The sequence below is a fragment of the Melospiza georgiana genome, chromosome 1 (genome assembly GCF_028018845.1).
Source record: "Melospiza georgiana isolate bMelGeo1 chromosome 1, bMelGeo1.pri, whole genome shotgun sequence".
Taxonomy (NCBI): domain Eukaryota; kingdom Metazoa; phylum Chordata; class Aves; order Passeriformes; family Passerellidae; genus Melospiza; species Melospiza georgiana.
The window spans coordinates 32,849,725-32,876,049 of record NC_080430.1 but is presented as its reverse complement, the minus strand read 5'-3'; the positions used below and the strand labels follow the sequence as shown (position 1 = coordinate 32,876,049).

The 26,325-nt window shown below is 38.8% G+C and overlaps 1 protein-coding gene across 3 annotated transcripts; it reads left to right on the top strand.

Annotated features, from left to right (window-relative positions):
- The first annotated feature begins 393 nt into the window (after positions 1–393).
- On the top strand, positions 394–24,653 carry TRA2A (transformer 2 alpha homolog). 3 transcript variants are annotated; one of them, XM_058040315.1, is made up of 8 exons: positions 394–620; positions 9,489–9,622; positions 11,166–11,325; positions 13,795–13,983; positions 22,075–22,190; positions 22,624–22,731; positions 23,426–23,493; positions 23,671–24,653. In XM_058040315.1, the coding sequence occupies exons 1-8, from the start codon at positions 585–587 to the stop codon at positions 23,679–23,681; spliced, it is 822 nt and encodes a 273-aa protein (XP_057896298.1). In that variant the 5' UTR covers positions 394–584; the 3' UTR covers positions 23,682–24,653. The 3 variants fall into 3 exon arrangements, with proteins under 3 accessions (XP_057896298.1, XP_057896217.1, XP_057896133.1); XM_058040234.1 differs by having other exon boundaries at positions 396–620; positions 11,160–11,325; positions 22,627–22,731; XM_058040150.1 differs by having other exon boundaries at positions 396–620; positions 11,160–11,325.
- Positions 24,654–26,325: the final 1,672 nt, after the last annotated feature.

Genomic DNA, 26,325 nt, shown 5'->3' with positions numbered 1-26,325 from the left:
CCCCCGAGGTCGGATATCACTGAAACATATCCAGCCCTGAACCTTGACAAGGCAATTCTACCGACAGCTAATTTGTCCTTCTAACGCCGGCACATCACTCACCGCTTGCTTGACAGCTGCCTGTTTCAGGGATTAAACCTCCCTTCTTACTCATTAGGCCTGAAAGCTCACGAATATCAGACATCAAAGAACATCCTTTCTTAAGAACATTTGTTTACAAATTCCACATTTCGGCAGCAACACCCGCTTACCTGGCGGGCCGGGGCGGGGCCGCGGGGCAGCGCGCTCGCTCCCGCGCCGGCGGAGCACGCATGCGCGGCGGTCTCCCCGCAGCGCTCGTCGCCTCCTTTGTGAGGGGCGGGCGCGGCCCCGCCCCGAGCGCGGTGCCGGGCGCAGACGGAGCGGCCGCGGCGGCGCCATTTTGCGGCGGTGCGGGAGGCGCGGGCGGGAGGTGGTTGTGGTGGTAGTGCCCGTAATAGCGGCAATAGCGGTAACGGTGGCGGTAACAGCGGCCGTGGGTGTTGTTGCTAATCGGGACTAGCGTCCCCCTTTCGCCCCAGCCCCTTGGCCAGGACTCTGCCGACATGAGCGACGTGGAGGAGAACAACTTCGAGGGGAGGGTGAGTGGCCTCCCCTGCGCGGGCCGTGTCGCGGGGGGGATCGGACCCGGGGGCGGTGGGTGGCGGCACTCGGCGTCCTCGGGCCTAGCGGGGGTGGGGGCAGCGCATCTTGGCTCTAAAATGGCTCCTTCGGGCGCCCGAGGTTTGCCTGGGCCGTGGGTGACGACCCGCGTCCCTCTCCGCTGCCCGCGTCTCTCCTCACACGGTCCCTGCTCCCATCGCCCCGGCGGGCTGAGGGCGCCGGCTCCCGGTGCTGCGGGCCGGCCCCTGCCCAGCCAGCGCAGGCTGAGCCTGTGCAGACAGCGCTGCTGGAGCCCCGGGGTTCCTCCCCGCTGCTCTGCTCCCTTCCCACGGTCCGGAGCCGCCTGCGTGCCGCCGGGCCCGGGGCTCCCTGTCCTGCCCGTTCCCGCTCCCCGGCCGGGCCGCCGGGGCCTCCTCCCGCCCGAAAGAGGAGGGAGCCGCGCGTCCTTTTGTGCGAGGGGAGCGGTGTCTCCTGGCTGGGAGCTGCCTCGGGCCGGGCCCCTCCGCCACTGGGGAGCTCCGGCCGTCGTTATTAAACCATTGAAAGGCATCGATCGTGCAGCTGAAGGCTTCCAGCGAGCTGCTGTGGCTTTGTAACCTCGTTAGGCCTGTGTCTTCCCTCTGATGGCTGCGGGTTTTCACGTACACGTGTGACAGGTCCCTTCCATTTTTATTGTTTTTGTGCTTTTGGGTTTTTTTTTTTAGTGATGATCAAGGCAAGCAGGGTTTAGAAGCTGCTTGAAAGAGGAACAAAATGTGTGCTCCTCCATCACAATTTACTTTTTTTTTTTTTTAACTTTGCAGAGGTTTTCTTTTTGTTTGTTCTTTTAAGAGATTTTTTTAGAAGAACACCTGAGCATCCCCTTGGTGACTCTGATGATCCAGTGACAGCAGCCTTGCAGTTACATACATAGCTGCTGTCTGGGGAAACAAGCAATAAAATCTTGGAAAAACGGCATTACCTTCCACAAATTATTTTTGCATTACTATTGTTGCCATTTTTGTGGTGATTAAAAAACAATCTATAGACTGCAAGTTCTTTACCTACCTATGCAATAACTGCTGCTGCTTCCTCGCGTGAGGTAAACAAAACCTTGCCTTGTGTTGATTGCTTGGACAAAAGGTGGCTGGGTAGCTAAGCAGTATTGGGGTAAATAAACAGATCTTTGAAGGGGAAACAGCTAAGTTTCAGAAACTTGAGCAGTGAGCGTGCTTGGTTGCTTTTTTCTCTTTTTAAAGATGACAGTAATCTCCCATTTTACAGTCAAGATTTGTATCTTTAAGGATTATTTTCTTGTCTGTATGCCCAGTGTGGGTTATTGTGAGGAAAGAAATTGAGTTAGGTTAGTTGTCAGAACATCGGTATTGGGCTCTTTGATGGGTCTGTTGTTTTTGTTACAAAGCTCTTATAGCTCTGGACTTTCAGCATTTCTGCACACCACCTCCTCCCAGATGTAGAAGTAAAATGTTTTGAGAGAGCATGAAGTCTGAAAAGTCCTACAGATAGCAGTTTCTGTGACTTCTGCTTATCAGTTGTTCTTTTTTTTTTTTTTTTTTTTGTGATGGAAAATTTACCTGTTGGAAAGAACTGCTGAGTTGAGTGTTCATTTGGAAAACTTCGTTTGTTTTTGCTCCCTACACTGAAATTCTCAATCAATAAGGCATGCCTGAGCATAATGGCAGGTACTTGATTGATTTGTAGTTGGGAGTTTTGTGGTTCTACTGAAGAACATTTGTAAGCCTTTCTGGTTTTTTTTTTTTCTTCAGTAATACTGCTTTGTTGTGATGATACTAACATTCTTGAAATAAGGAACTCTATTTCAGAGTAATGCTTTATGTTTTATTTCCATTGGAAGTGCTCACAGGCATAAAATGAAGCAGCTAGAACTTTGAGGCTGTAGTGTTTAGTGTGCTATTCCCAGTCAGACAGGACTGTCAGACACTCAATGTCCTGCTGCTTCAGTTTGCTGCGTCCAGGCACTGGGCACTGAGAGGAAAGCAGAAGCTTTCATTGAGAGAGAGAACTGCAGAAACTGCAAGGAAGTTTGTAAAGAACCTGTTTTCATGGAATTTGGCACGAATAAGAATTCTGAGTACCCTTTCAATTCTTCCACCCCCTGTCAGTTTAAGTGCTAATTAGTGTGATGTGTTTTTAAAAACTGAATGCGAGAGAGGAAGGGTGTTTTAAGTTTAGTGTAAGGTCTTTTATATTTCATCTGTGTAAATGCATGTTGTCCCAAAAGCACTTCAGTGAAAGTTGAGTATCAGCAGAATTGTTTAAAATGCTAATTTTATCAACAGTAAGATACTGTATGTGCTTTGCCTCTAATTTATGATTTTAAAATCATATTAACTTATCTGAATAGGCTATTAATAATGATGGAAATAACTTTCAATTAAATTACTTAGTTTGTACTCTTTAAAACTTCCATTTCTAAAGTATTGTGTGTGAAATCATTGTAGAGCTTTTCCTTCTTGAACTGACTCCTTTATTGACTTTTTTTTTTTTAAAGCCCATGTTTATCAAATATGCTCAGACTAATCAACATCTGCTCTGGTTTTCTGTCATTTTGTTTCAACTTGTTTCAAGCAAGTTCAACTTTGTTTCAAGCAAGTTCTGTGTTAAGACTGTGCCTGGTTGAACAGAAGAAAGCCCCCTCCTCAAGCAAGGTGATTTAATAGAAAGAAATTTACAGAGGAATTAAAAATACAGTGGATGTGCTAGAGCTAAGTTTATGGACATTAAGAATAATAAAATATTTTAAATTGTGTTTCTTATCCAGTGACTTGGCTTTGGAAACATCAAATTTTTATCACCATTGGATGTTTTTTGTGAGCAGATTAGACAAATGAGGTTTTTTTATCTTTTATTTCTGTCAGATGGCAGGCAACTCTTACTTCCTTTCATATTTTTTGTTATTTTTTTATTAGGCTATTGTTTATTTGGTGTTCAATCCGTGGTGCAACTTTAGATGTTTCCCAGAGCAATGAACAGAAGGGAGTCTGAACAAACCTGCACTTGAGTAGCTCCACTTGAAACTTTGATCAGTTTTTTCTGTTGAGCTTCTGGTAACATTTAATTTCTGTAATCTTAACCGTTTAGTAGTTTTCTCCAGTATTAATGTGTTGTTTGTCTACATAGGCAAAACCTTTTATCACCACAAAGGTAAAATTCCATTTTACAACTCTGTATTGATTGGCTTCCTTCTAATGGTGCTGCTGTGTGCAGGGTCTTACAGTGGAATAAATAGTGTAATGCAATGAACCACTTCAAGAAATGCAGCAGTTTGCACGTGGCCCATCCTGTTGAAGGGAGGGTGCAGATTTCACAGGTACACAAGTGGCTTTTGGGTTAGTTCAGCTGGGAGAGTGCCTTGTGTTTGCTTCCTGAAGTTTGGATGCAAAATACCTACGGAATTACCGAACTGATCAACTTTGAGATTATTTCTTTGGCAAAAAAAGCCCCAAGGGCTTGCTTAGCTATTGTGTTACACCTCTCCTGCAGTGGCAGCCTGCCACCTCTGTGGAAAGGAAGGAATGTTGCTTCCCACACTTTTTCAAACACGAGCACAATGGACTGCTGGTGCTCAGGCCTTGTGCATTCCCTTGGAGGGTGCTGTGATCACCCTGCAGCGGCTGATGACAGTGTGTGTGAGGCTTTTCTTCTGCAAGCCTGATTTTTCATTGTGATTGTTTTAATCAAGCTTCATAAATTTTGCATTGTTCTGGACCTTGCCAGCTGGGAAAACCGCTCCTTTTGAACACGTTTTTTTTGCTGTCTTCCGTGTCTGGTAGAGGAATGACTACAGAACCCTCCCTGAAGAGGTGACTTTCAAGCCTCAGTGAGAAGATGAGCTTGTAATTTCAAAAAGTTTATTGCTGAAGCCTTTTCTTTCTTTTCATAAGTGGGATCATTGAGAAATACATGGAGTTTGCTTATGTTAGTAACTTTTAAAATATCCATGTCTTCTAGGTAGCAACTCAAAAGATGCTTTTTATACAGAAGCTTATTATGTGTACTATTGTCATAGTCATAGAGGATTAGCTAATGAAGGGATCCGTTTTTTTTTTTTAGTATAGTGACAGATCACAGTATGAAACAAAAAGGATTTAACTTCTCTTTTGAGTTTCAAAGAAGGTTGGTAGATTCCTGCCAAAATATAATCTTGTCCTCATAAATGGGATGTCACTAGCTTAACAGTTTTATCCGGTGAATGTGGGCTGCTGCTAAATTCATGTTTCTTTTTTGACTGCTTATATTTTTCTGTCCCCTTTTAATAGAGTTTGACTTCATTTATTTTTTTTTGTTTGGGCAGGAGTTTTTAACAAGATTTTTGGAAATGGTATTGCTCGACCACTTGTCCTATCCTTTTCTTTTCACTCCAGGTCAATTGAATTTCACCTGAAATTTCTGTGGGATTTAATATTTTGGGGGTTTTTTCCCATGCTTTGCTATAGAAAGCTTAGTTTAAACTTATGTCATTATTTTTAGTTAGCACCTCACTCTAAATTTTAATAGCCTTTCATCATACTCTGAAATTGTAAGGTGAGAGTTAGGGTAAGGAATGACAAGTTCAGGACAGAAGAGTAGTGTGAAAGAACATGAAATTGTTTTGGTTGGTTGGTTTGATAAAGGGGTCGGTTGGTTGGTCACTTGTTTGTTTTGTTTGTTGTGGGCCCACCCCCCGTGTTCTTTATCATACCTTCTTTTGATGGGTGGAAAATGGAAAGAATACTTCTTCAAGACTTCTGCAGTTCTCCTCTGTATAGAAGTGTTTAAATGCTTTTAAAACAGTAATGACATTGGAAAGTGGGATTTCTTTTGAAAGACTCAAGGAATTTAAGTGGTAGATAGAACTTTTTGATCAGTTAAGCAGTTTTATCAGTATGGATGAAATACATGGACTGACTGATGCCTGGCTCAGATGGATCATCTGAAGTTGTTGGTAGTTGCTCAGTGTTGGGGTTTATGTGATCATGGAGTAGTGGGGGTGGAGGAGACATCACTTTGGTTTGTTACTTCCTGGGAATGAAGGAAGATAACCAGGATTAAAAATACTCCTCAGTACTCTCTTAAAATGCACAGCTAGAAGCATTTAATCCAGAGAATCAGTAACTGAATCTGCAAATTTTTTTTATTTTTGTGTTTGTCTACAATTTTGGCTCCAAGTTCCAATTCTTGGTGAATCATTAGTCCCATTTCCTGGTGTGTATTTGAGGAAACCACTACATCTTACTCTGAAGAAGCACACTCTTACAACTGAGTTCAGTTTTTTGTAATTACTTTTGGCAGGGGGGAGGGTGTTTGGGGTTTTTTGTGTGGGTGGGTTTTTGGTGTTTTGGGGAGAGGTGTTTCCTGGAAGTGTTAGTGGCAGATGCCGGGTTTATTTTGAAAGACAAGTCTGATCTGAAGAGTATTATGAAGTTCTGTTTCTTTTCCTGCAGACTCTAGTGGCAGCAAACTTAGATAGTTTGACATGGGGCTAGTGAATTATCTGCCTACAAGTTTGCAAGGGTGAAAGTAGTGACTGGACAGCTGCATAAGGAAGCCCAAGGCTTTAAGATAGGTACTGTCTGTAGGAAGGTAGTGGGATGAGGAGCTGAGTTTACACTGAGTCTCATCTGTGGCCCTTGAATGACTAAGGGTCTTTAGGACAGAAAGATGAGAAAGAGGTGCTGACAATCCAAAGTGCAACTTTAGGCTTTTCTCTCCTACACAATATTTAGTTTCTGTGGTAATAACAGAGCTAAGATGAGAATGCATAGGTTGCTTTAAGGCTGGTACAAAATTGAGGTATTTCAGTGCATTGGGGTAATAGAGTTGTCTGCTTTCTTATGTTAAAGATGACATACTAAGAGTGTTGAGTGCTTTTGTCATACATATTGCAGAATGGATATAAGTGGTTCATGAAGAACAATTGGGTTGTTCTGTGGTGTAGACTAATATACAGCTTGCTAATTGTTTGATTATAGTGGTAAGTAGAGAAGAAAAATTCTCTAAAATCTCTCTTGGTGATTCCTTGAAGCTCTGAATCCCTTAATCCCTGCCTGTAGTTTTGCTGATATAAATATTACTAGGAACTTTCTCAGCATCATCCTTAAGTCCTTAAACTTCTGCAAGTTATTGTGATTCTCTTAGTCTCCTTTAGAAGCATTGTAGGAATTGTAACTAGGTGAACTATGTTGCATTAGAAGATGAGATGTAATTGCTTGCCAGTAACAGTGTGCAACTGCTCTCAGGTAATCTCTCTTCAGCTGCAGCTTATATCTGCAGTTACTTGGTTGAGGAAGGTCAGAATCTCTGAGAATTTACATGGTCCCCTCTGTCACTGCAGTTTTCAAGTTGTGTATTTGTGAATATAACCCATAAGGGACTAAAACAGATAATTTCATATAGGCTAATTTGGAAGTATGTAATATTTGCTTTTGTCAACTTTATATAGATTTGGTGTCATAGCTGATATTATTAAAGACTCTATGGGTGGTATTGTAAGATGCTTCAGTTGAACAGCTAAGAACACTAAGCTGACTTGAGCAATTGTGTCCATGGTACTTTTGGCACCTCCCAACACTTGTAGGTTGTGCAGGATCTGGGGAGGGGGTGGGGGTTGTATTTTTGTTCAAGTTTCCAGAGTTCTCGTTCAAGAATTGATCTTTCAGATGTAAAAAGTATGGACAATGCAGTATCCTTATGAAGAAGGAGTGTCTGAGGAGGGTGAATTCTTTGTCTTTTATATTCAAGGGTGTTTTTTAAAATCTGATGTAACTTTGAATGTGTTTCTTTATTACTGATCATTTTTTACTAGGGAGAGAAATACAAATAGTTCCCAGAGAAATTGGCAGTTGTTGCAAGTGATGAGTTATAAAGAGAAGAATTTAAGAGGCTGTCAGACATTGAAGAGTACAAAGAGGCGAGGTGATAAAAAAGTAATGTTAGTGGTTATAAGAGAAATTTTTGTTTATTGCAAACAGTGAATTCCAAATGTCAAGCCACCGAATTTGGTAATATTTACAAGCATGTACATAATTTATTTCAGTGAAATCCTGTAGTTAGCTCAGTACATAGCTATCCTCGTAAGGCTTGTATGGGCCGCCGCTCACAGCCAAGCTTTGAATTTGGCCTTCATTATTAAAGTTTGGCAATGCCTGTCATCCTAGTAGGTGACATTCTCCATGTGTCCTTTGTCCTTTTTATTGAGGTAAAGGGGAATGGTAGTGTGGCTGCAATAATTGTTAGTAAGGAGCTTCTCAGGTTCTAATTCTGGTGAATTTACTGTCTGGAAATATGAAGACAGCATCTTTGAAAAAGAACCCCAGCCCAAGGTAGTGAAGAATTTTAACTGCAAAAGAAACTGCAAATGTGGACATGGGTAGAGTAAGAAAGAGAAAAAATTATGAAGACAGTCAGACGGAGAAATTGTGCAAATAAACCTGAAATGTGACACCTGTGGGAAGGGAACTTGGTATCCATTTTTCATTAAGTGTTTTGTGAAGTTACAAATGTATATAGCATACTGTTCTGTAGGGGTTTCTATAGCTAAGCTCCCTAGAAATGCTGTACACTATAAAATGTGAGGAGATCCTAACCTGCTCTTTGTTTGCTTGTTTTCCTAGTTTTTCTCTTGTGTGCCTTACCATGCAAGAAAAAAACCCCTCCTGTTTTTACTTCTGTTGGATTGCTTTAACTATACAGTTCTACATCTTAGTTTATATGGATTATATAAGGAAAACAGGATAACAATGAGGAAGAAAAAGTAGCAAGAATAATAATTTATGTTGCTTATACCTATATGCATGTGTTTTGTGAGTAAGTATGTGCATAGATAGGTTTTGACTGGAAATCTTTGGCCATTCTGTTGAATTGAATGTCTTAGTAATCTGTAGGAGTAAAATTTGGGATATTTAATACTGAGAAGCACATAGTTATTATTTTAGGGGGGGGAATCACTGATATCAACGCTTCAATATATTTGTGCTAATTAGTTTTTAGTGTATCTATGTATCTTACAAAAAAATCTCAGAGGGGAGGAGGGTAGCTTTGCAAATGCAGTAAAACACTGAGAACTCAGTAAGCTTATTGTTAGAACATAGACACTTATACAGTTTTAAAGATAATTTTTTTAAAAAGTTGTTTTATAAAATAGTTTCTTGCACTTTACCTGCTGGCTTTTCAATTTGGTAGATAACATCTGAACTCCAGCAGAGTTTTATAATCCCCACGTGCTTAAATATACTAAATGTTCTTTTTCCATTAAGGTTAATGTTCGTGAAGAAATTGAAGAGTTTTTTCCAAGAATGTGGAAGATAAATCAAGATAAAAGAAGGCTAATGAAAAGTATTAAAGATCAGAAAATTAAAATTGAATGGGGGAAAAAATTGAACAGAAGATTGGTCAGATAGAAGCACTTGAATATTTTTTTAAGGCTATAATGAATTGTTTGAATTGGGGAAGAATACACGAAGTATGAAAAATGAAAAACTCAATGAAGAATGAAGAAAAGTAGAAAGCAAGAGTGAAGTAGAATTAAAAGAATCTGGAAGAATGAATGGGTCCTAGGTTAAGTAAATGTATGGTTTATGTTCCAGTGTCTGTATGATCAAGTTGTAGATGAATTTGCATGATTACTTAGTTAATAGAGAATTGGTGATCTGGTTCAAGCAGGGACCTATTTGAGGCAAGCATACAATATTAACAGTGGGTTAGCAAAACGAAATTTGTTTTGGAGGGTATTGCCTAACCATTTGTTTTTCAGGAGCAATCAATATAATAGAATTACTGTACTTTAAATGTTAGGAGTTAGGCATTTACACAACCAATACCATTTTTAATACTGTCTTTTTTGTTAGGAGTCTCGCTCCCAGTCAAAATCTCCAGCTGGGAGTCCTGCTCGTGTAAAATCAGAGAGCAGGTCAGGATCTCGCAGTCCATCGAGGGCTTCCAAACACTCTGAGTCGCACTCTAGGTCAAGATCAAAATCAAGGTAAGTTCAGAAAGTTATTCATGTCAGCTCAGTGTTACTGCTGTTGTTTTGGTAGGTTGGTGAAGTTTCTTTTCCCCTGCTGTAAAAATTACAAATTTTTTGGGACGTATTAACAGGGATATGTTAATTTGTCTGTTTGTGCTCATACAGGTGGACAAAGTTGGGAAATGATTTCATGGGTACAAATAGAGAAAATACTATAATTAAAAGTAGCCATGTAGAAATCACAGCTGAAATATGTAGGTTTCTCTCTTCCAGAAGATAGAAAATGGATTGCATTTCAATTTTGTGAAGCTGCTTCCTTCTCCAGAAATTGTTTATGGGGGAATTCTTGTGTGGACCTTTCCTTTAGGGGGGAAGTAAAAAAAGTCAAGTGCGACCTGGTGCAAAGGCATCAGGGTTACATAAAAAGAATAAGCTGTCTAACTGTTGGAAATACTGGAAAACAGTGTTTGTGAATGTTCTGGACATTCTTTCATTGGAGGCTTTAAAAAAATAATCAAAAACTATGTCTTACATTGGGTGCGGTCTTAATTTATGAGAGTTTTAAGATTTAAATTCATTTTTCAATGCTGCACATGTCTTCTCTGTCCTTCTCTACCCCAAGTATGGATGTGTGGAGGTAAAGCTTTATAGCTTTCAGGTCTGATGGAGCTTGCATGGATCAGAAGAGAAATGTCTTAGGCTTTTTTCTCTAAATATGCCATAAATATTACCTGGTTTATGTTACCTATCTTCTCTATTCCCTTCTAGCAACATATTGATGAAAACGGGGAAAGCTGCTGAATCTTTCTTTTACCAACCATGAGAGAAAACAGGAAACAGCATTTGTAGCACTATAGGGGAAAGAGGAATAGTCTTAACGTTGTCTCTCCTTCCCAGTTCTTGGGAGAGATCAGTAATACATCTTCTCCATCTATACACTTTATACCAGAGCAACTGAAAGAGTTGCTGTGCTCTGAATTGCCGAAGTTCAACTCATGTTACAGTTTCTTGCAGTGTTTAGCCAGGTGATTACCTACCTGTTTTAAACAACTTATTATCAGCAAGGCATTTGCAAAGAAGTGTTTGAGGATTAGAGCAGATGTTTGGGGTTTGCTTTTTTTTTGGTCTGGAGTAATTTTCATGCCTAGACAAACTTTACTTGTAGATATTGCAGCACTGTAGTTCTGCCAGATATTTCAATTTTTCAGTCAAAATGGTACTTTATAGTGTGGCATATCTAGTTTCTGTGCCACTGTGCAGTTGTTACAGCCAAGCTGATGTAAGTTTAAACTCTGAAATTGCTGAAAGCTGTTGTGAATATAATCCTCAGTGTATGTCAGAAGTACTCTCAAAGAGTTAAAAATGGTGCTACCGAGCAGGTTATTAGAGATCCATGCAATCTTTAGGCATGCAAGGTAGAAAAAGCTTAATGGGTTTAATATTGTGGACACCATCTAAGAAAAGATTTTTCTCTAGAAGATGTACTGTTTAGAGTTCAATAAATGATGGCCATACACATTTGCCCTGACTGGAGGCTCTCTGTTTGTCCAAGATCCAGGTCCAGAAGACATTCGCACAGACGTTACACCCGTTCCAGATCCCATTCTCATTCCCATAGGCGACGCTCTCGAAGCAGATCGTACACGCCAGAGTACCGGCGGCGCAGGAGCCGCAGTCACTCGCCAATGTCCAACAGGAGAAGGCACACTGGCAGCAGAGTATGTCATGTTCAGAAAGGCTGAGTATCCACACAACAATTGCTCCTTGTATCAGGGTAGCCCAGGTTACTGCAGGCTGAGTTTGACCTGCTGGTTTGTCGCTGGAGGATACAGGGATTGGATGGCAGTGGGGGTTATGTGTGGTGCAATCTCTGTCCTTACAGCTGAATGCTTACTTCCTGGACCTGCAACTAACTGGCAGGGAAGTTGTAGAATTTAATTGAAAAACGTTCTATTGCAAGTCAGTATGTGCAGGTATGATGACATTTGGCTTCAGTCAGCTCTGGAAGTTAAGCTGTTCTGATTTTTTTTGTTGTTGTTAAAAAAGTATATAACCTTTACAAAAATGAGACCACATCTGTGTATGCTGGCAACCTGAAAGTATTGATAAGATTGACATAGGGATCTATAGAAGGAAATTCCCAAGTGTTTATTTGCTTATAGAGCATATGTTGGGAGATTGCTTGTGATTTTAGGCTTCTGATTGTTTCATTTGATTTACCTTGAAGTAAAGCCTTGTGTTATTAGGTAATAAGTAAATCTTTATAGTAGACTAGAAAAATTTACATTTGTGGAAAGGAGGTGCAGTAAGTCTTTCAAAATATAGATGAGAGGTGTCTCTGTATGAGCAGGAGGAAGTATAGCTACACCAACCAAAATCTAAAATACTAATCCTGTCATTCCGAGATTTCTCCTTGTGTCCTTCTTTGTAACAGCAGAGTGGTTGGGGTTGAGAATTGGAAAGCAATTTTGCCACTTCTTTTGTTGTAGAGAGAGCTTGCATACTGGGTTGATGGGAGACAGTACAAAAACCTAATACAGAAGTTGCCCTTTAGTCATCCACAATCATTTTAGGCCTTCCAGTGGTGATGCAGTTGTCACTTGGCACTTAGGGTCTGCAGACTGATCTCAGTAGTCTCTTGCCTTGGAAGAATTCATGGGGTTTAAGTGTAAGAGGGATGTTAAAAACATGCAACAGGTATGGATGTGGGGAGGAATTTACCTGAACAATTATTTAACTGACAGATTTCATTATACTTAGAGGATTTTAGTAATAAAATTAGTATAGTTGCCAGTGCCATTGAAATATGGAGTAAAAAATACAAATCTTGATGTGTATAGTTCAAACTTTTGAGTTACAAACTGCCAAGTCTTGTGCTCTTTAGCTATAATGTGGAGTTGCAGAATATTCATGTCTTAAAACAGAAGTTTGAACTTTGACAAATGGAAAGAAAGGAATTTCAAACATATGAATAGTGCAGGCATCTTATTTTCACAATAGGTTCCTGAGCAAATGTGCTGAAAAAAATATGACAGAAGATCTGAACCTTTTCAGTCTTTGAATCAGGCTGAAAAGCAGGCACTGAGGCATAAATTATAATTCATAGATGACTTACTGAAACTGAAATACAACTTTCAGTTGTGTCAGCTTCTAGTTGTTATTTTGGCAGAAACAATAAATCTCTGTGCTTGTTGCTGGTGTTTTAAATTGCTGCATCTGGTAGTACAGGTGCCAGACACTTAACTGAAAAACATGAAAAACGTTTTGACCAAAATAATCTTACAGAGGATTTGGCATTAGATACAAATTCTCTGGCATGTAAAGAAATTTTGAACCTAAAAGACAACTTGTACCTTGTACTATTACATATTTGACTTTGTCTAGATGAAGTGAATTTTTTTAAGTATCCCACATCATGATAGAGAGTGAAGTTTTGTGCTAAAGAAATATGCATGCTGTTGGATTACAGTTTCACAGAACTGGCCTTCAACACTTGTTGCTCTCTAGATGAAAGAATCGGGTGCCTTTCATCCAGTTTACAAGTGGAAAGATTAACTTACAAGTGTAAATATTGACCTTCAGTATATTGGATAGGAAATGCTGAGGTGGAGGAAGTTTCAGTAGGAGCTAGATGATAGTTCAGTTGCCTGTGCTTAGGAGCTCAAGTGCTCCCGTGCAGTGTGGGCAGCTGGAGGCAGTGTGCGCTCACAGTGCCTGTGATGACCATGCAAGAGGGCTGACCTGTCTGCAGCACGGATTTGTGTGTGGTGTCTGCCCCTTGGTAGTTTAAATATGAAATACTAGTAACATGGGTTCCTCTTCTTCTGTAGCTTTTCTGTATATCAGAATGATGATTTTTATCAACTGTTTTTTACCAACATGAGAAACTTGTCTTGGTGGTCTTTTTTCTAAAATTAAAACCATTGGAAGTAGTTGCTTTTTGAAACAATCTTACAATTAGAATGATAACTGTTAATGTGTTAAACTGTGTATTACCTGTTTAGTTTTCTTCAGATTAAATTTTTTATAATTGATAATTTTTGATATAAGAATATTCAAATTTTAATAATTTTTTAGAAACGAAAACTAATTGTTTATTGGAGATCCATGCAATCTTTAGGTGTGCAAGGTAGAGAAAGCTTAATGGGTTTAATAAAACTAATTGAGTTGAACATTTGTGTTACCAGGCTAATCCAGATCCCAATACCTGTCTTGGAGTGTTTGGTCTCAGTTTGTACACTACTGAGAGAGATTTACGTGAAGTCTTCTCCCGTTACGGACCTCTCACTGGTGTCAATGTGGTTTATGATCAGCGGACTGGACGGTCAAGAGGATTTGCTTTTGTTTATTTTGAGAGAATTGATGACTCTAAAGAGGTAAATGCATGCTTTGCTACTTTTTTCAGGTGTGCTCTTTATGCATTATCTTCATTAACTGTCTGTAAAAAAAGACAACAAGCTTTTGAGTGTGTATTCACTAGCACATTCTCACACTGAGATTAATTTTAAATCTTTTGTTCAAGCAATGTGGCAGTTCTAAACAAATGAAGCATTTGAGTTCAGGTACATGGGCAGATATTGAGCATAAGCTTATGCTCAATATCTTAAATATCTTAAATATCATATTAAATCACCAATGACCTCTGGACTTTGATTTTAGTCTGTTACTTCAAAATGCAAATAAATCTTTAAGGCTTCTATATCCCAAGTATTTTTGAGACATTTTGGAAGTTAAAGTTGTAAGTTGTTTTCTGAATGAAAATTCTGGTGATTCCTTGTGTATTTTCTCCTTTTAGGCATGTTATTGTACATTTGAAAAACAGTGGGGTTTGTCTCGATTTGTGCCTTGGCCAGTTGCTTTCCTTGTTGTTTAACAGGTAGCTGTTAATAGCCAGACAGAGTTGTTAGTATAATAGATCTGTAAGGAAAGAATCAAAGAATATGAACAGCCTGTGTTATGATCCACCACAAATTAAGCAGTAGTTTTTTTGTCCCTATAATGATACCGTGAACTTTACCACGTTTACTGAAATTCGTAGATAAAGTTGCTATTAAAAGTAAAGACACCCTCTAAAAACTACTTAAGGTCTGCGTGTGTGCATCTCTTTCTTTGGGACAGACTTCATCTTGTTCATGGATTAATAGGTTTGGGCAGATGTGCTGTTTGATTCTGTGTGCATTTGCCAGGTTTTATTTATAAGGAGATATTAAATACGACTCCTCTCTTTATAGATCATTTAGTATTGAAGGCAGGGAGAATGACAGCTCTGGAACCTATCAGGAGCTGAAAAATAAGAATGCTGCTGCTGCTACTTGATGATAATTAAATGAAAAAAAAACTTGGATTACTTGATTGAACTAAGTTCTTGTGTTTGACTTCTGGTATGATCCAGAATCAGTTTATGGGAAGAGTAGTCTTGTAGATGTATATATGTGTGCTTGTTGCAAGTTACAGAGGTAAGTAAAAGGACACAAACCTTCCTGTAGTGTCCCTTCTGTATTCTCCTGCAGTCTCAGTTGGAGAGGTGGGTCGAGAGATTAATGGGATAGATAGCTGTATATCCATCTGTCTTTGATGGCCTGCTCTGTTCTCACTTCTAGACTTGTATTTCTTTGCACACTGAATTTGTTGGGATTTTGAAAAAGTGGCTATTTTCTAAAACATTTTGCATCTGAAATATTTGCACAGTATTCCTTGGCACATCCATGTACCAGTCTTGTCTGCTGGTACAGCTTTTTTCTTTTTTTTTTTCTTTTCTTTTTTTTAAAAAAAGCTTCATATGTCCTTAGTGGTATGTTTTTTTCCCTGGTTGCCACGGGCAATGGTCATGCGTGATACCATGCATTTCTTAAAATGTTCCATGTAAATAGCATGAAGTAATTTGTTTAGCATAAAGCTGTTTTGGCAGATGCTATGAAACTGGAATGCAAAGGAAAGCAAAAAGAGATGTTACTTCCATTCAGAAATACAGAAGTAAAGATTAGGGCTTTAAGCAGGAACCAGAATAATTTGGAATGTAATTAAACCCATTTTTCTTTTCTCCAATGGATTGGTGCCTGAAAAGGGGGAAAGGATGCAAACTCTCCCAACACCTGGAATTTAAATAACTGAAATATTTTGGCAAAAAGGACAGAAGCAAAACTTGTTTATTTGACTTATTTCATGAACCTTGAGGACAAATTTGAAGATGACAGTAAGTGGCAGCTGGTGTAGAAAAAGGAGAGATATATAAAGTAGGTATATACAGACATATAGCTAGACAGCTGTATGTGACAGGTGTGAAATTTTGCAACAGTCCCTGTAGAAGAACACTGAAAGAAATGTAGCATTCTTTGTTTGGAAGATATGCATACTCAACTTTTCAGACTAAAGGTAATGACACTTGAATTACTTCTGTTCTGAATAACTAACTCCTCTTAAAAATAATAATAATTTTTAAAACTCCAACCAACCAAGAACCATAACCAGAATCCCAAACCTTCAACATCCAAAACATGTAAATAAAGAGATGATATATTGAACTAAATTACAACCCCATATAAAGATAGATGGATTAAATGAGAGTAGAATTCTAGAGAAAAAGTTGGATTTTTCATAGTCTCTACTATTGCCCTTCAGGAAGGCTAGCATAGGGAAGCTTCTCAGCAGACCTGCTCTGAAATACAGGTAATACTAAAATTTTACATCAAATTAATTGTGAGTAGGTATGTTTAAGCTTTCATAATTTAATAAAGATTAATTACTGTCAGTTGTGCATGGATTCTCATGCAGCTAAAAATCCCTCAGGATCTTTGTCATCCTACCACTTTTACAAACTGGATCAGTTATTGAACTAGTTAAAGTGTTGCTGTGAGTCGTGATTCTGAAACCAAGTTGTGCAGTGGCCATATGGTGGTAAAGACATTTTAAGTTGTCAACTAGATCGATGTATTGGAACTCCAAAGACAATGTAAAATAGCATTTCTTAAAGGTGATACTTCTCAGTGTCCTAAAAATACAGAAGGGGCAGTTTTAAAGTGTATTTTTACTTTAAGTGTTCTAAAATTTCAGATTATGACACCATAGCAGCCTTGTTGTTAGCTGTTCATGAGCATCTTGATTATAAAGAGGAACAGAAGCTTCGCTTTTGATGACTACTACACAGAGAAGCTGCCAAGGCATCACAGTAGCTTCAGACATTCCACTACAACAGGACTGAGAAAGAAGTTTTCAAAGCATGTGTCCAGTCCAGGAGATTTCTTGTAGAATATGTTCTATTCTCTTTGAAACCCTGCCAAGGTTAAGATGAAACTTCATGATCAGACAGAAGGTTCCTTTTCCATCAGATGTCTTTTATTGCATAGTGTTTGCAAAATAACACTCTACTGGATTCTTAGGGTTTGATCCATATTGAAGATGCTGTGGACACTGTCTTCAGTTCAAAGCGTGATAGCAGACAGTAAATGTCAAGGACTGATGGATGTCTAGGAAACAACTGATGAGTGTCTAATGATTGTATGGGAACCTGAGGATTTGCTGTGCCAATGTTCTTGTCTGTCAGCTTGTTCAAAGCCTGTTTGAAAAGCTTCTGTCATTATGTGCCTGTTTTTAGAATGGGTATATAGTGGGTTTAATTTATTGTAAAGTTATTTTATTTCAAGAAGTTGTTGGTTTTTAAAAAATATTTAGTATTGCTTTTTTGCCTTAGGTGGTGCAGTGTCTTGTCTTGGCCACCCTTTTCCAAGTCCTCAGAATGTGCAAGTCCTTTGTGTGTGCACCATGCAAAGGGCAATATCTGTAAACATCTGTTCAAGACTTGTTTCTCACACTCTCTTAGGTAGTCTTCAGTGTTGTAATATTGTTTTGCAATGTTTTCACTAAATTATAGAGAATATTCATCTGCCCATCACATAAGGACTTTCCTTCTGTGTTTAAGAGGATTACTAACTTCTGTGTACTAGGATGAGAAAAAAATTAGGTTGATGGAGGAGGAATTGATTGTGTCAGGGTTTTACTTAACAGTAAGTTGAGAAAATCATGAGTGAAAAGTGCTGGCTGTTCTAGGGACGTAGTTCTTACTACAGTTACCAGGGATGTCATATGCTGCTAAACCAGCTTTTCAGTAGCTCAGACTGTGAAGTGTTAGTTGTTTCAACTGAGGCTACTATGAATGTACTGTCTGTAGGAGGAACTCATCTAAGAAGCATCAGCTACAGCAGCTGTTGGCAATATGGAATTTTCTAATGCTAGTTAGGTGTTCTTCAAAAAGTTTTGAGCATCTTTTCAGAACCATTTTCTGAAGTGCTGTTCATTAACAATCAACACAAACCAGTAACATCATTCAGTTGCCAAAAACCAGAATAATAATGGAATTTATCAGTTCAACTTGAAAAACATAAAATGTGTGGTGCAAGCAGACTAACTTAGAACCAATGCTATTGAACAAAACTCCCATGGCTTGTTGAAGAAATGGTTTAAGTATTGTTCATGGTATCAAAAACAACCCTTGATATACCAGAAAAGAGCACTAGAAGGTCTCAGATGTTTGGAATTACAAGTTACAGACTTCTGGAGACTCTGAAATACCATGAAGTTGCTAATACTTGTAGAAACATCCAGTTCTTCATTCTGGTTCTCTAAAAGCCTGTGTTTCTTGACTGTGAAGCTCTACAGTATGCTTTAAAAATAATACATTGAATCCATCAATGCTGAAGCTCATAATTGTATATGTTTAAAAGTTGTCATTGAAATCTCAAACTAGAGAATGTAAATTGAATGTTGTTTGAAAGTGAAATGGATACTTGAATTGAACTTGGCAGACTGCAGCAAGTGTAAAAAGATAAGTTTCTTTGTTAATTCCATCAGATTTTTTTTTCAGAATTTTTTTCAGTTGTTCTCAGTAAATCCAGAAGTGAATGAGTAATCAGTTACTGGAGGGGGGAATCTAATCCATTGTGTCTTTCATCCCTTGCTGTACCTGTGATGGAATGGAGATGATGTTTTTTTCAGTGTCATTAAATGCAATAGACAAGAACTTCGAGTAAAAAACAAACAAAGAAACCCCCAAAACTACAGTGAGGAAAAAAAAAGGCAGTACTTTGGGAGGTTATTTTTAAGTTGTGAGAACATATTTTCAAAATAAGTCACAATATAAACTGCTTGTGTTTGGCTATTTAAGCATATTCAGTCTGTATGTTGTTAACTTTGTAGTGATTGAAAGTTATTGAAATAGTTATCTTAATTTTTTTAGTGAATTCTTGGTTAACTAATACCAGCCACCCATGTAAGTTTGTGCATTTAATTAAAAGTTGTGTTTCCAAACTTGTTTTACTCTATCTACCTAATTGGTCATACATATAGAAAACAGTACATATTGCATTAAATATCAAATGACCTTGAAATGTTTCTTAAATTTATTGCTTTCTGACTTTTTTGAGCCACTGGAGATGATACTGTAGTTCAGGAACTGCCCATTTGGTGAAATTAACACCTTATAGATAATCAGTTTTCTTCTTATGGATAGTCTGCTCCAAAACTTTAAAAATGTGATCCAAGATTGAACCTATGCCATTCCCAATCCTAGTTCTGTGTTCTGACTGCAAACATGTAGGTGTGTATTCTAGCCTACAAAAATCAAGTTTTCCATAGAATTTGCAACTAGAATTATTATTATATGTTTATAGGAATGCTGTGTTCTTGCTTACTGTCCTCTTGCAAAAGCCATGCAAGTCTTTTAACAACATTCAGATATTTGGAAAATAATCTAGGTTGTAATAAAAATAGATTGTTGACTGTTTAAAGACTCCTAAGAGGGTATTGTGTGTCTTAAAATCCAATATTATTTGATTTTTTTCTTTTTAAAGTTTCATTTCATCATCTTAAACAGTATTTGAGAATTTATTGAACAGTATTTGAGAATCTGGCGTTTTTAGAGATAATATGTAATTTTTTCTCTTTGACACTGAAATATTCTTAACATGGCTATCATGCACACCCAAAACCATCAAGAAAAGGAAAGTGAAATTTGTTTTGAATATGACATGCAGTAAGAAAATTTTGTGAAACCCCAAAACTTTCTTGTAAACTACTTTAACTTTCAATAAAGCACAGAAGCGGCAGTGATTAGGATCACTTGCATATTTTTACAGCCTTCATACAAAATAAATACTGTTGTATCAGTTACATGAACTCAGGTTTTAAGAGAGGGCTTTTTGTCATCTTGCAGCAGTCCTTACCTAATAATGCCAGCATAAGTACTTCACTTCAGAGACCCAGAGGTGTGCAGTTAAGAGTGGTGCAGAGAATCTTCTCTTTAGAAGCAATTTCCAGTTGCTAATTACTGAATATGAGTGATCTATACTATTAATTGTAGGTTTTGGCCTTCCTGTTTGGGGATGCAGTCAGAACTATGAGGCTTTATTGTTTTCATCTATCTATTAAAGATTTTCTCTATTTTAAATTTTTTAGTTGGCAATTATTGCTAACAGCTGTAAAAGGAAAATGTTTTAATATTTGGTAGGACATTAGATATTATGACTAGGGTGTCAGGAGTTCTGTGCAGTCTGGTAACCATGATCTTTATACACTGAAATGTAACACATTTCCTGGTATTTCTAAAACAAACAGCCAGCTCTCAAAATTAATTCTTCATTTCTCTTGCTGGTATGTTGGTCTTCTCTATACTGCTCCCTCTGTCAAAGAATTCTTCCTCTGGAAGAGGTGTTTGTTGGCTTAACTGAATAAGACAAACACGCCAGATGTTCTGTATTTGAGGTGGCTTCTTGTCAGCTAAGCTTATTATTCTGAAAGTTGTTGACTGGACTTGAAAATGCCATGCTGCAGAAAATTTCTTACAATTTAACTTACTGCATTTCCAGAAAGATGTGTTTCATCACAGAGATAATTTTTCAGCCAGATATTTGCAGCCTTCATTGTTAGGCCTGTGCACACACACTTTCCTAGGATGCACACACAGATTTATTTTCATTTATATCATCCTTGTGGGGAAAAAAAAAGTGTTAAGGCTAGAAGACTAAAGCTGAGGAATGTGTTTTAGTCACAAAATATACCTGAGTGTATATTGAAAGACTTGAAATGCTCTTTGCTGTGCCTTGCAGTTGGCTAAATGTAGTTAGTTTTGTACAGGAATACAAATCACTAGGTGGCGATATAGTATGGACACAAACAGCATTACTAAAATACTAACTCTCAATAAATACATCAGTGATCATCAGTCACCTCCAGTTTGGACACAGCAGTTAAATCACATGGATATCAGGTTTCTGTATCTCCTTTACAATTTGTATGTAAGTTCAGTGAGGCTCTTGTTAGAGTTGAGATTTTTGAATAAATGCTTTATTATTAAAAAGAAGAAAAAAAGTTCTCTGTTTAGAGCCACCTTCATGTTTTGAGGTTGTGTCTTGTTTTTTGTAGATAAAAAAATAGCAAAGTGGTTATGTTCTTTAACTCAAGATTGTAACAGTGTCTCTTCTCCAGCATGAAAAATTGAAATAATGTGTATTGGACTAAGTGCTGTGCTTAGTCTTGAGAAGTAAGTGGTGTGTATTGGTATTTCAGGGAGCAGATAACAAAAGCTATTAAAATTCAAAAAGCAAATTTAAAAAAAAAACATTTCAAGTCCATCATTAGCTTTTAAAATTAATTGTTGTGGATTTGTTGGGGTTTGGGTTTTTAGGTTATTTTTACATGAATGTAAGTCTCAAAAGTTCACTGTGCTCCTTTGAATAACTTACTTTGATGGTTTGAGTTTAAAGGCCATTGTATTGATTCTCAGAGTGGAGGAGCTGGGGCTGGAACACCCAGCGAGTGCGTGCAGGGGCTGCGGGCAGCTCTGAAGGCAGGGGCGTCTGAGCGCAGAGCCTTGTGTGTATCACTTAAGCGAGCTGCTATTGTGAGAGGGAGTGGGGAGGAAGGTTGTAATTAGGTATCCATGTAGGCTGAACCCGCCATTTTACTAAGCTCTGCTGAAGTAGGTCCTTGTAAGGGAGATGGCAGGAGGCTGGGAGAGCATGAAATGGCAGCCGACGAGCAGTAATCCGGCCATATGCACCCTACAGGAAGCCACTGTTTTGCACAGCTTTTGAATCCGCCCGTCCCCTCTGGGGCAGAGACGGCGCTGGGAAAGATGCAGCTTTCAGAAAAAAGCTGGTTTGACTTTCGGTTTGCCTTTCAGATGGGTAGAAGATAAAGTCTAGGGAGAGTGGCTGTGTTAGTGGTTAGCTTGTGCTCCCTTAAGCAGGATTGAGAGTCGCATTAGTTCGGCCCCCCAGTGCAGCCCTGTAACCACCGGCACACAGGCATGGGGACAAGAGATGAGCCAGTCGCCACAGTGGGGCACTAGTAACCAGTCTAAACAAGACCAGTTCCGGGCTTGTTTTTCTGGTGGAAAATAATGTGTTTGTGCATAGCCTTCCATAGTTACCAGTAGGTTGCAGATGTCACATCCCTGTTCCTTGTCTCTCCTGCAGGCAATGGAGCATGCAAATGGAATGGAGCTGGATGGCAGAAGGATTCGAGTGGATTATTCAATCACCAAAAGAGCACATACACCCACCCCAGGCATCTACATGGGCAGGCCAACACAGTGAGTTCGCTGGATTTAAACTGAATGCTAGATTCTGTTTCAAGAAATTACTAACATACACCTCTTAAATCCTACTGTTGTTTATTGTATCTTGATTTGTAGAAATATTGAAGGACCTGTTAATAAAAAATAATATCCAGCATGATCAATTAATGTATCCTTAGCCTGCTGAAATACTAAGGTGCCCATTTGCCTTTGATTTTGATGGGAATTAACATCAAATCCCTCGTTTTTCTGGGAGATTTTGAACGTGTTTTTATGTAACTACTTTGTCTGTATATTTTTGTGATACAGTCTTAAGTGTCTGATTTACTACAAGACCACTTAAAAATATTTTAAATAATTTATATTTATCTATCTAATAATTTAACTCAAGATGAAGACTAGATATATGAAGGGGGTTTTGTTTTTGTTTTTTCTTTTCCCCTAATAGCAGTGGAGGAGGTGGTGGCGGTGGAGCGGGTCGTCGCCGGGACTCATACTACGATAGGGGGTATGACAGAGGATATGACAGATATGAAGAATATGACTACAGATACAGGTACCCTATCTTTATTTCATTTCTGTAACAGTGGATTTGTTGGAAAGTCAGATGACAAAACATACTCAGTTTGTAGCAATATTCTGCATACATGTCTGTTATGTGTTAGAGCCTCATTCCCTTAGGTTTTATGGGACTGAAGTAGTCAGAATCTTCAGTGTTTATGTAATTTGGTTTTTCTGTTGGGCAAGGGGTTAATTTTGCTGTGTTAAGGAGGTGTAGACCATCCCAGGAATCAAGTGGACAGATAAAAAGGGAACTAATTTTTCTATGCTGTATATAGAACCAGGGACAGCTGATACACACTGCTGTTTAAAAAGGGATTATTTGTAGATGGGATTTTTAATGCTTGACATTTCATAACCATCTTGCTGTTTTGAAAGTTATCTGGTTTCAGAGAATGTTGTTCAACAAGAATTGTAGGCATCTGGAAAAGCACTTTATGTGTTTGTAAGGCTAGTGAGAGTTTATTAAATTCTTTGTCTGGGAATATCTTAGAGTTTAAACACATCAAATAGAGAAATATAAAAGCATTTGTTAAATGACCATAAGCCACAGCCAAATAAAGCAGAAATCATTCATGCAGGCCAAGTCTTTCAGTGCTAAGGAAGTGGTTCTGTTCTGTAGAAGTGATGTGAATAAGGCTCCTTTCATAATGGATGTTGTTTGGTTTCTTTTTTAATTTCCTTTAAAGGAGACGATCACCATCGCCCTATTATAGTCGATACCGATCACGATCAAGATCCCGTTCCTATAGTCCAAGTAAGTAAATACAAGTGAATAAACAGGATGTGGCTGACATAAACGTTGTTACATGAATTGTCAATGGGAGTTCTGAATGTGAAAGCAAAAAAGTTGGGCACAGTTAAGTTGAGAAAATGTGTACAGTTAGTTTATGATTGTGTGATTAGTAATTGTGTCATCTTTTGTTTTTTCCAGGGCGCTACTGAAGATCAGAAGAGTTACAGTTGAGGACTTGATTTTTAAATACAAAGTTCAGATCTTTAGCTTCCCTACTGCTTTCCCTTCCATCTTCCCTTTCTTGTCCTCCTTCCAGCTCTTTCACAAGTCTTTGGTTCATTTAGAATATACATATTTTCAGTTGAAGTATTCCTATTTTCCACCCCTTCTTATTGTAATACTCTTAAATATTGTAATTGTTGTAGTTTTTGTGTAGTAAAACATCTTGAGCAAAAAAATAGAAAACCCCAAAGTGCTGATACATTTTGGAAGTCATTCCTATTTTATTTCTAAAACAGTTGGACTCCTGACTAATCAGAAGAGAGCATTGATATTTTTAAAGCTTGCATGTCATATGTAGTATACACACTCGGATACTTTAACATAAACCTGCATTTCCAAGTAACTTGTTAATCTTTCTGTTAAAATGTTTACCTATTACTTTGATAAACAAGTAATGACTTTGAGTCTTTTCTGTAATGATAAATTTGCTTAGATAGTCATGAACCAGAGGATTTTTAATTTTTTTTTTTTTGTCAAGTAGTTGCTTTGAAAGTAGACTATTTGAGCTAGATCAGAGTTTGGTATTTGACTGACTGGGAGAATAGATCCTTGTACACTCAAAATTAAGGCTATGTGTTTTATAGAAAAAAGTTTCTGGATTGCTACACAGTGGGTAACAGTTGAAATTGAAATTGTTAAATTCCTGGGGTCTTTGTGGTACTTCATTGAATATTTCCTCTTAATTGGTGCAAGAGAAAAATATTTATTGAACATAGCAATTAGTTATATAATTTGCTGTTCATGAAAGAAAAAAATGGCCAATTTTTTGGTATTGAAATAATGATGGAGCAAGTTTTGTTTCCAGTCCTTTTTGAACTTTTGGAAGTATGGATGGAAAAACCTACAGCTATGTGTAAAGCTTTTTTTTTCCCCTCAATAAAAGTTAAGTCCACTGATAATGTGTTTCTTGTCTTTCATTCTGTGTCTTGTGTCACTTTGGAACGTCGATTAAACAGTACTTGATACTGGGGTGTGGATGATAAAGTCAGCTTTTACCTGTCTTTTCAGGAGCCTTGTCTTCCCTGAGAATCAGTATGTGTTTATTTGGGGTGGCTAAGCTGGGTGGGTAGTCCAGCTTTCTCTTGTGCCATCCTTGTCACTTGCTGGAGTTGTGGTGAGATGGTGGAATAAGAGAAACCCTGTTGACTTTGTTTAGTTTTCTGACAAGTGGCTGGTTGAATGTTGATATTGCCATGCCAAAAGGAATACAACCAAAAAGCCCTTGCAGCAAATTTTCGTCCTGATTGTCAGGGAAGGCCACCAAAAGAGTTTATCATGATTCTAGGAGTGTAAGTGTATGAAATGTAATTGCATTTGCTGTTTCTGTGTTGGTGCCAGGAACTATTAAGAAGTAGTTAAAAGAAACACCAGCACACATCTTTAAAGCTTGATGGAATATGCCAGAAAAATTGGTGACAAAAGAAGTTCTAACTGATTATTGCTCAATACCTTTGAATCCATGATGTCTTACCATAAATTTCAGTTGGAAATTCTTAGTAAATTGAAAGCAGAGTAGCTGAAACACTGAAGCCAAATCTTTCAATTCTGATGAATTTAACTGTATTAATTGGTGATCCAGACAAATTAGGAAATGTTAAGAAATTTTTTCTCTGTAAACCAAAGTCCCAATATCTCAAGATAAAGAACTATTGGTATATTTAATTTTGGTTTTGTTCTTCCAAACCATGGAAAGCAGTGTGCAGAAACACTGAGTTAGCCAGTGTGACACCTAGGCACAAGGACTGCAAGGAGGATCCAGGGAGCTTACAGGCCTATTGGTCTGACCTTGGTGCCCAGGATGGTTATGGAGCAGCTGTCTTGAGTGCCATCACACATACAGGACAACTGGGGGATCAGGCCCTGCCAGTGTGGGTTTAGGAAAGGCAAGTCCTGCCTGACTAACCTGATCTCATCCCATGACCCAGTGACCCACTGAGTGGGAGAGGGCAAGGCTGTTTATCTTGTCTACCTGGACTGCAGCAAGGCCATTTATAGATACTGTCTCCCATGGCATTCTCCTGGAAAAGCTGGTATTCCCATGGTTTGGACTGGTGCACTCTTCACTGAATAAAAAGCCGGTCTGGATATCTGGCCCCAGAGGGTGGAGGGGAATAGTGCCACATCCAGCTGTTGGCCAGTCTCAGGAGGTGGATGAGGGGATTGAGTGCACTCTCAGCAAGCTCACAGATTATGGCAAGATGGGTGGGAGCACTGATCTGCAGGAGGGTAGGAAGGTTCTGCAGGGGGATCTGGACAGGCTGATGTTCAATAAGGTAAAGTGCCAAGTCCTGCACTTGGGTCACAGCAGCCCCAGACAGTGCTGCAGGCTGGGGGCAGAGTGGCTGGAAAGCTGCCTGGCAGAAGAGGACCTGGTAGTGCTGGTCCGCAAGCTGGCTGAGAGTGAGCCAGGAGTGAGCCCAGGTGGCCAAGAGGGCCAGCAGCAGCCTGGCTTGGATCAAGGACAGTGTGGCCAGTAAGATTTACCAGTGATTGTTCTGCTCTACTCAGCCCTAGAGAGCCACACCTTGAATCTTGTGTCCAGTTTTGGGCTTGTGAGTTCAAGAAAGACAT

Coding starts and splice junctions, on each gene's coding strand:
- TRA2A (XM_058040150.1), top strand. CDS start 585: ATGAGCGACGTGGAGGAGAACAACTTCGAGGGGAGG. Junction 11,326..13,794: donor GAAGGCACACTGGCAGCAGA/GTATGTCATGTT, acceptor TTGTGTTACCAG/GCTAATCCAGATCCCAATAC. Junction 22,191..22,623: donor TACATGGGCAGGCCAACACA/GTGAGTTCGCTG, acceptor TTCCCCTAATAG/CAGTGGAGGAGGTGGTGGCG.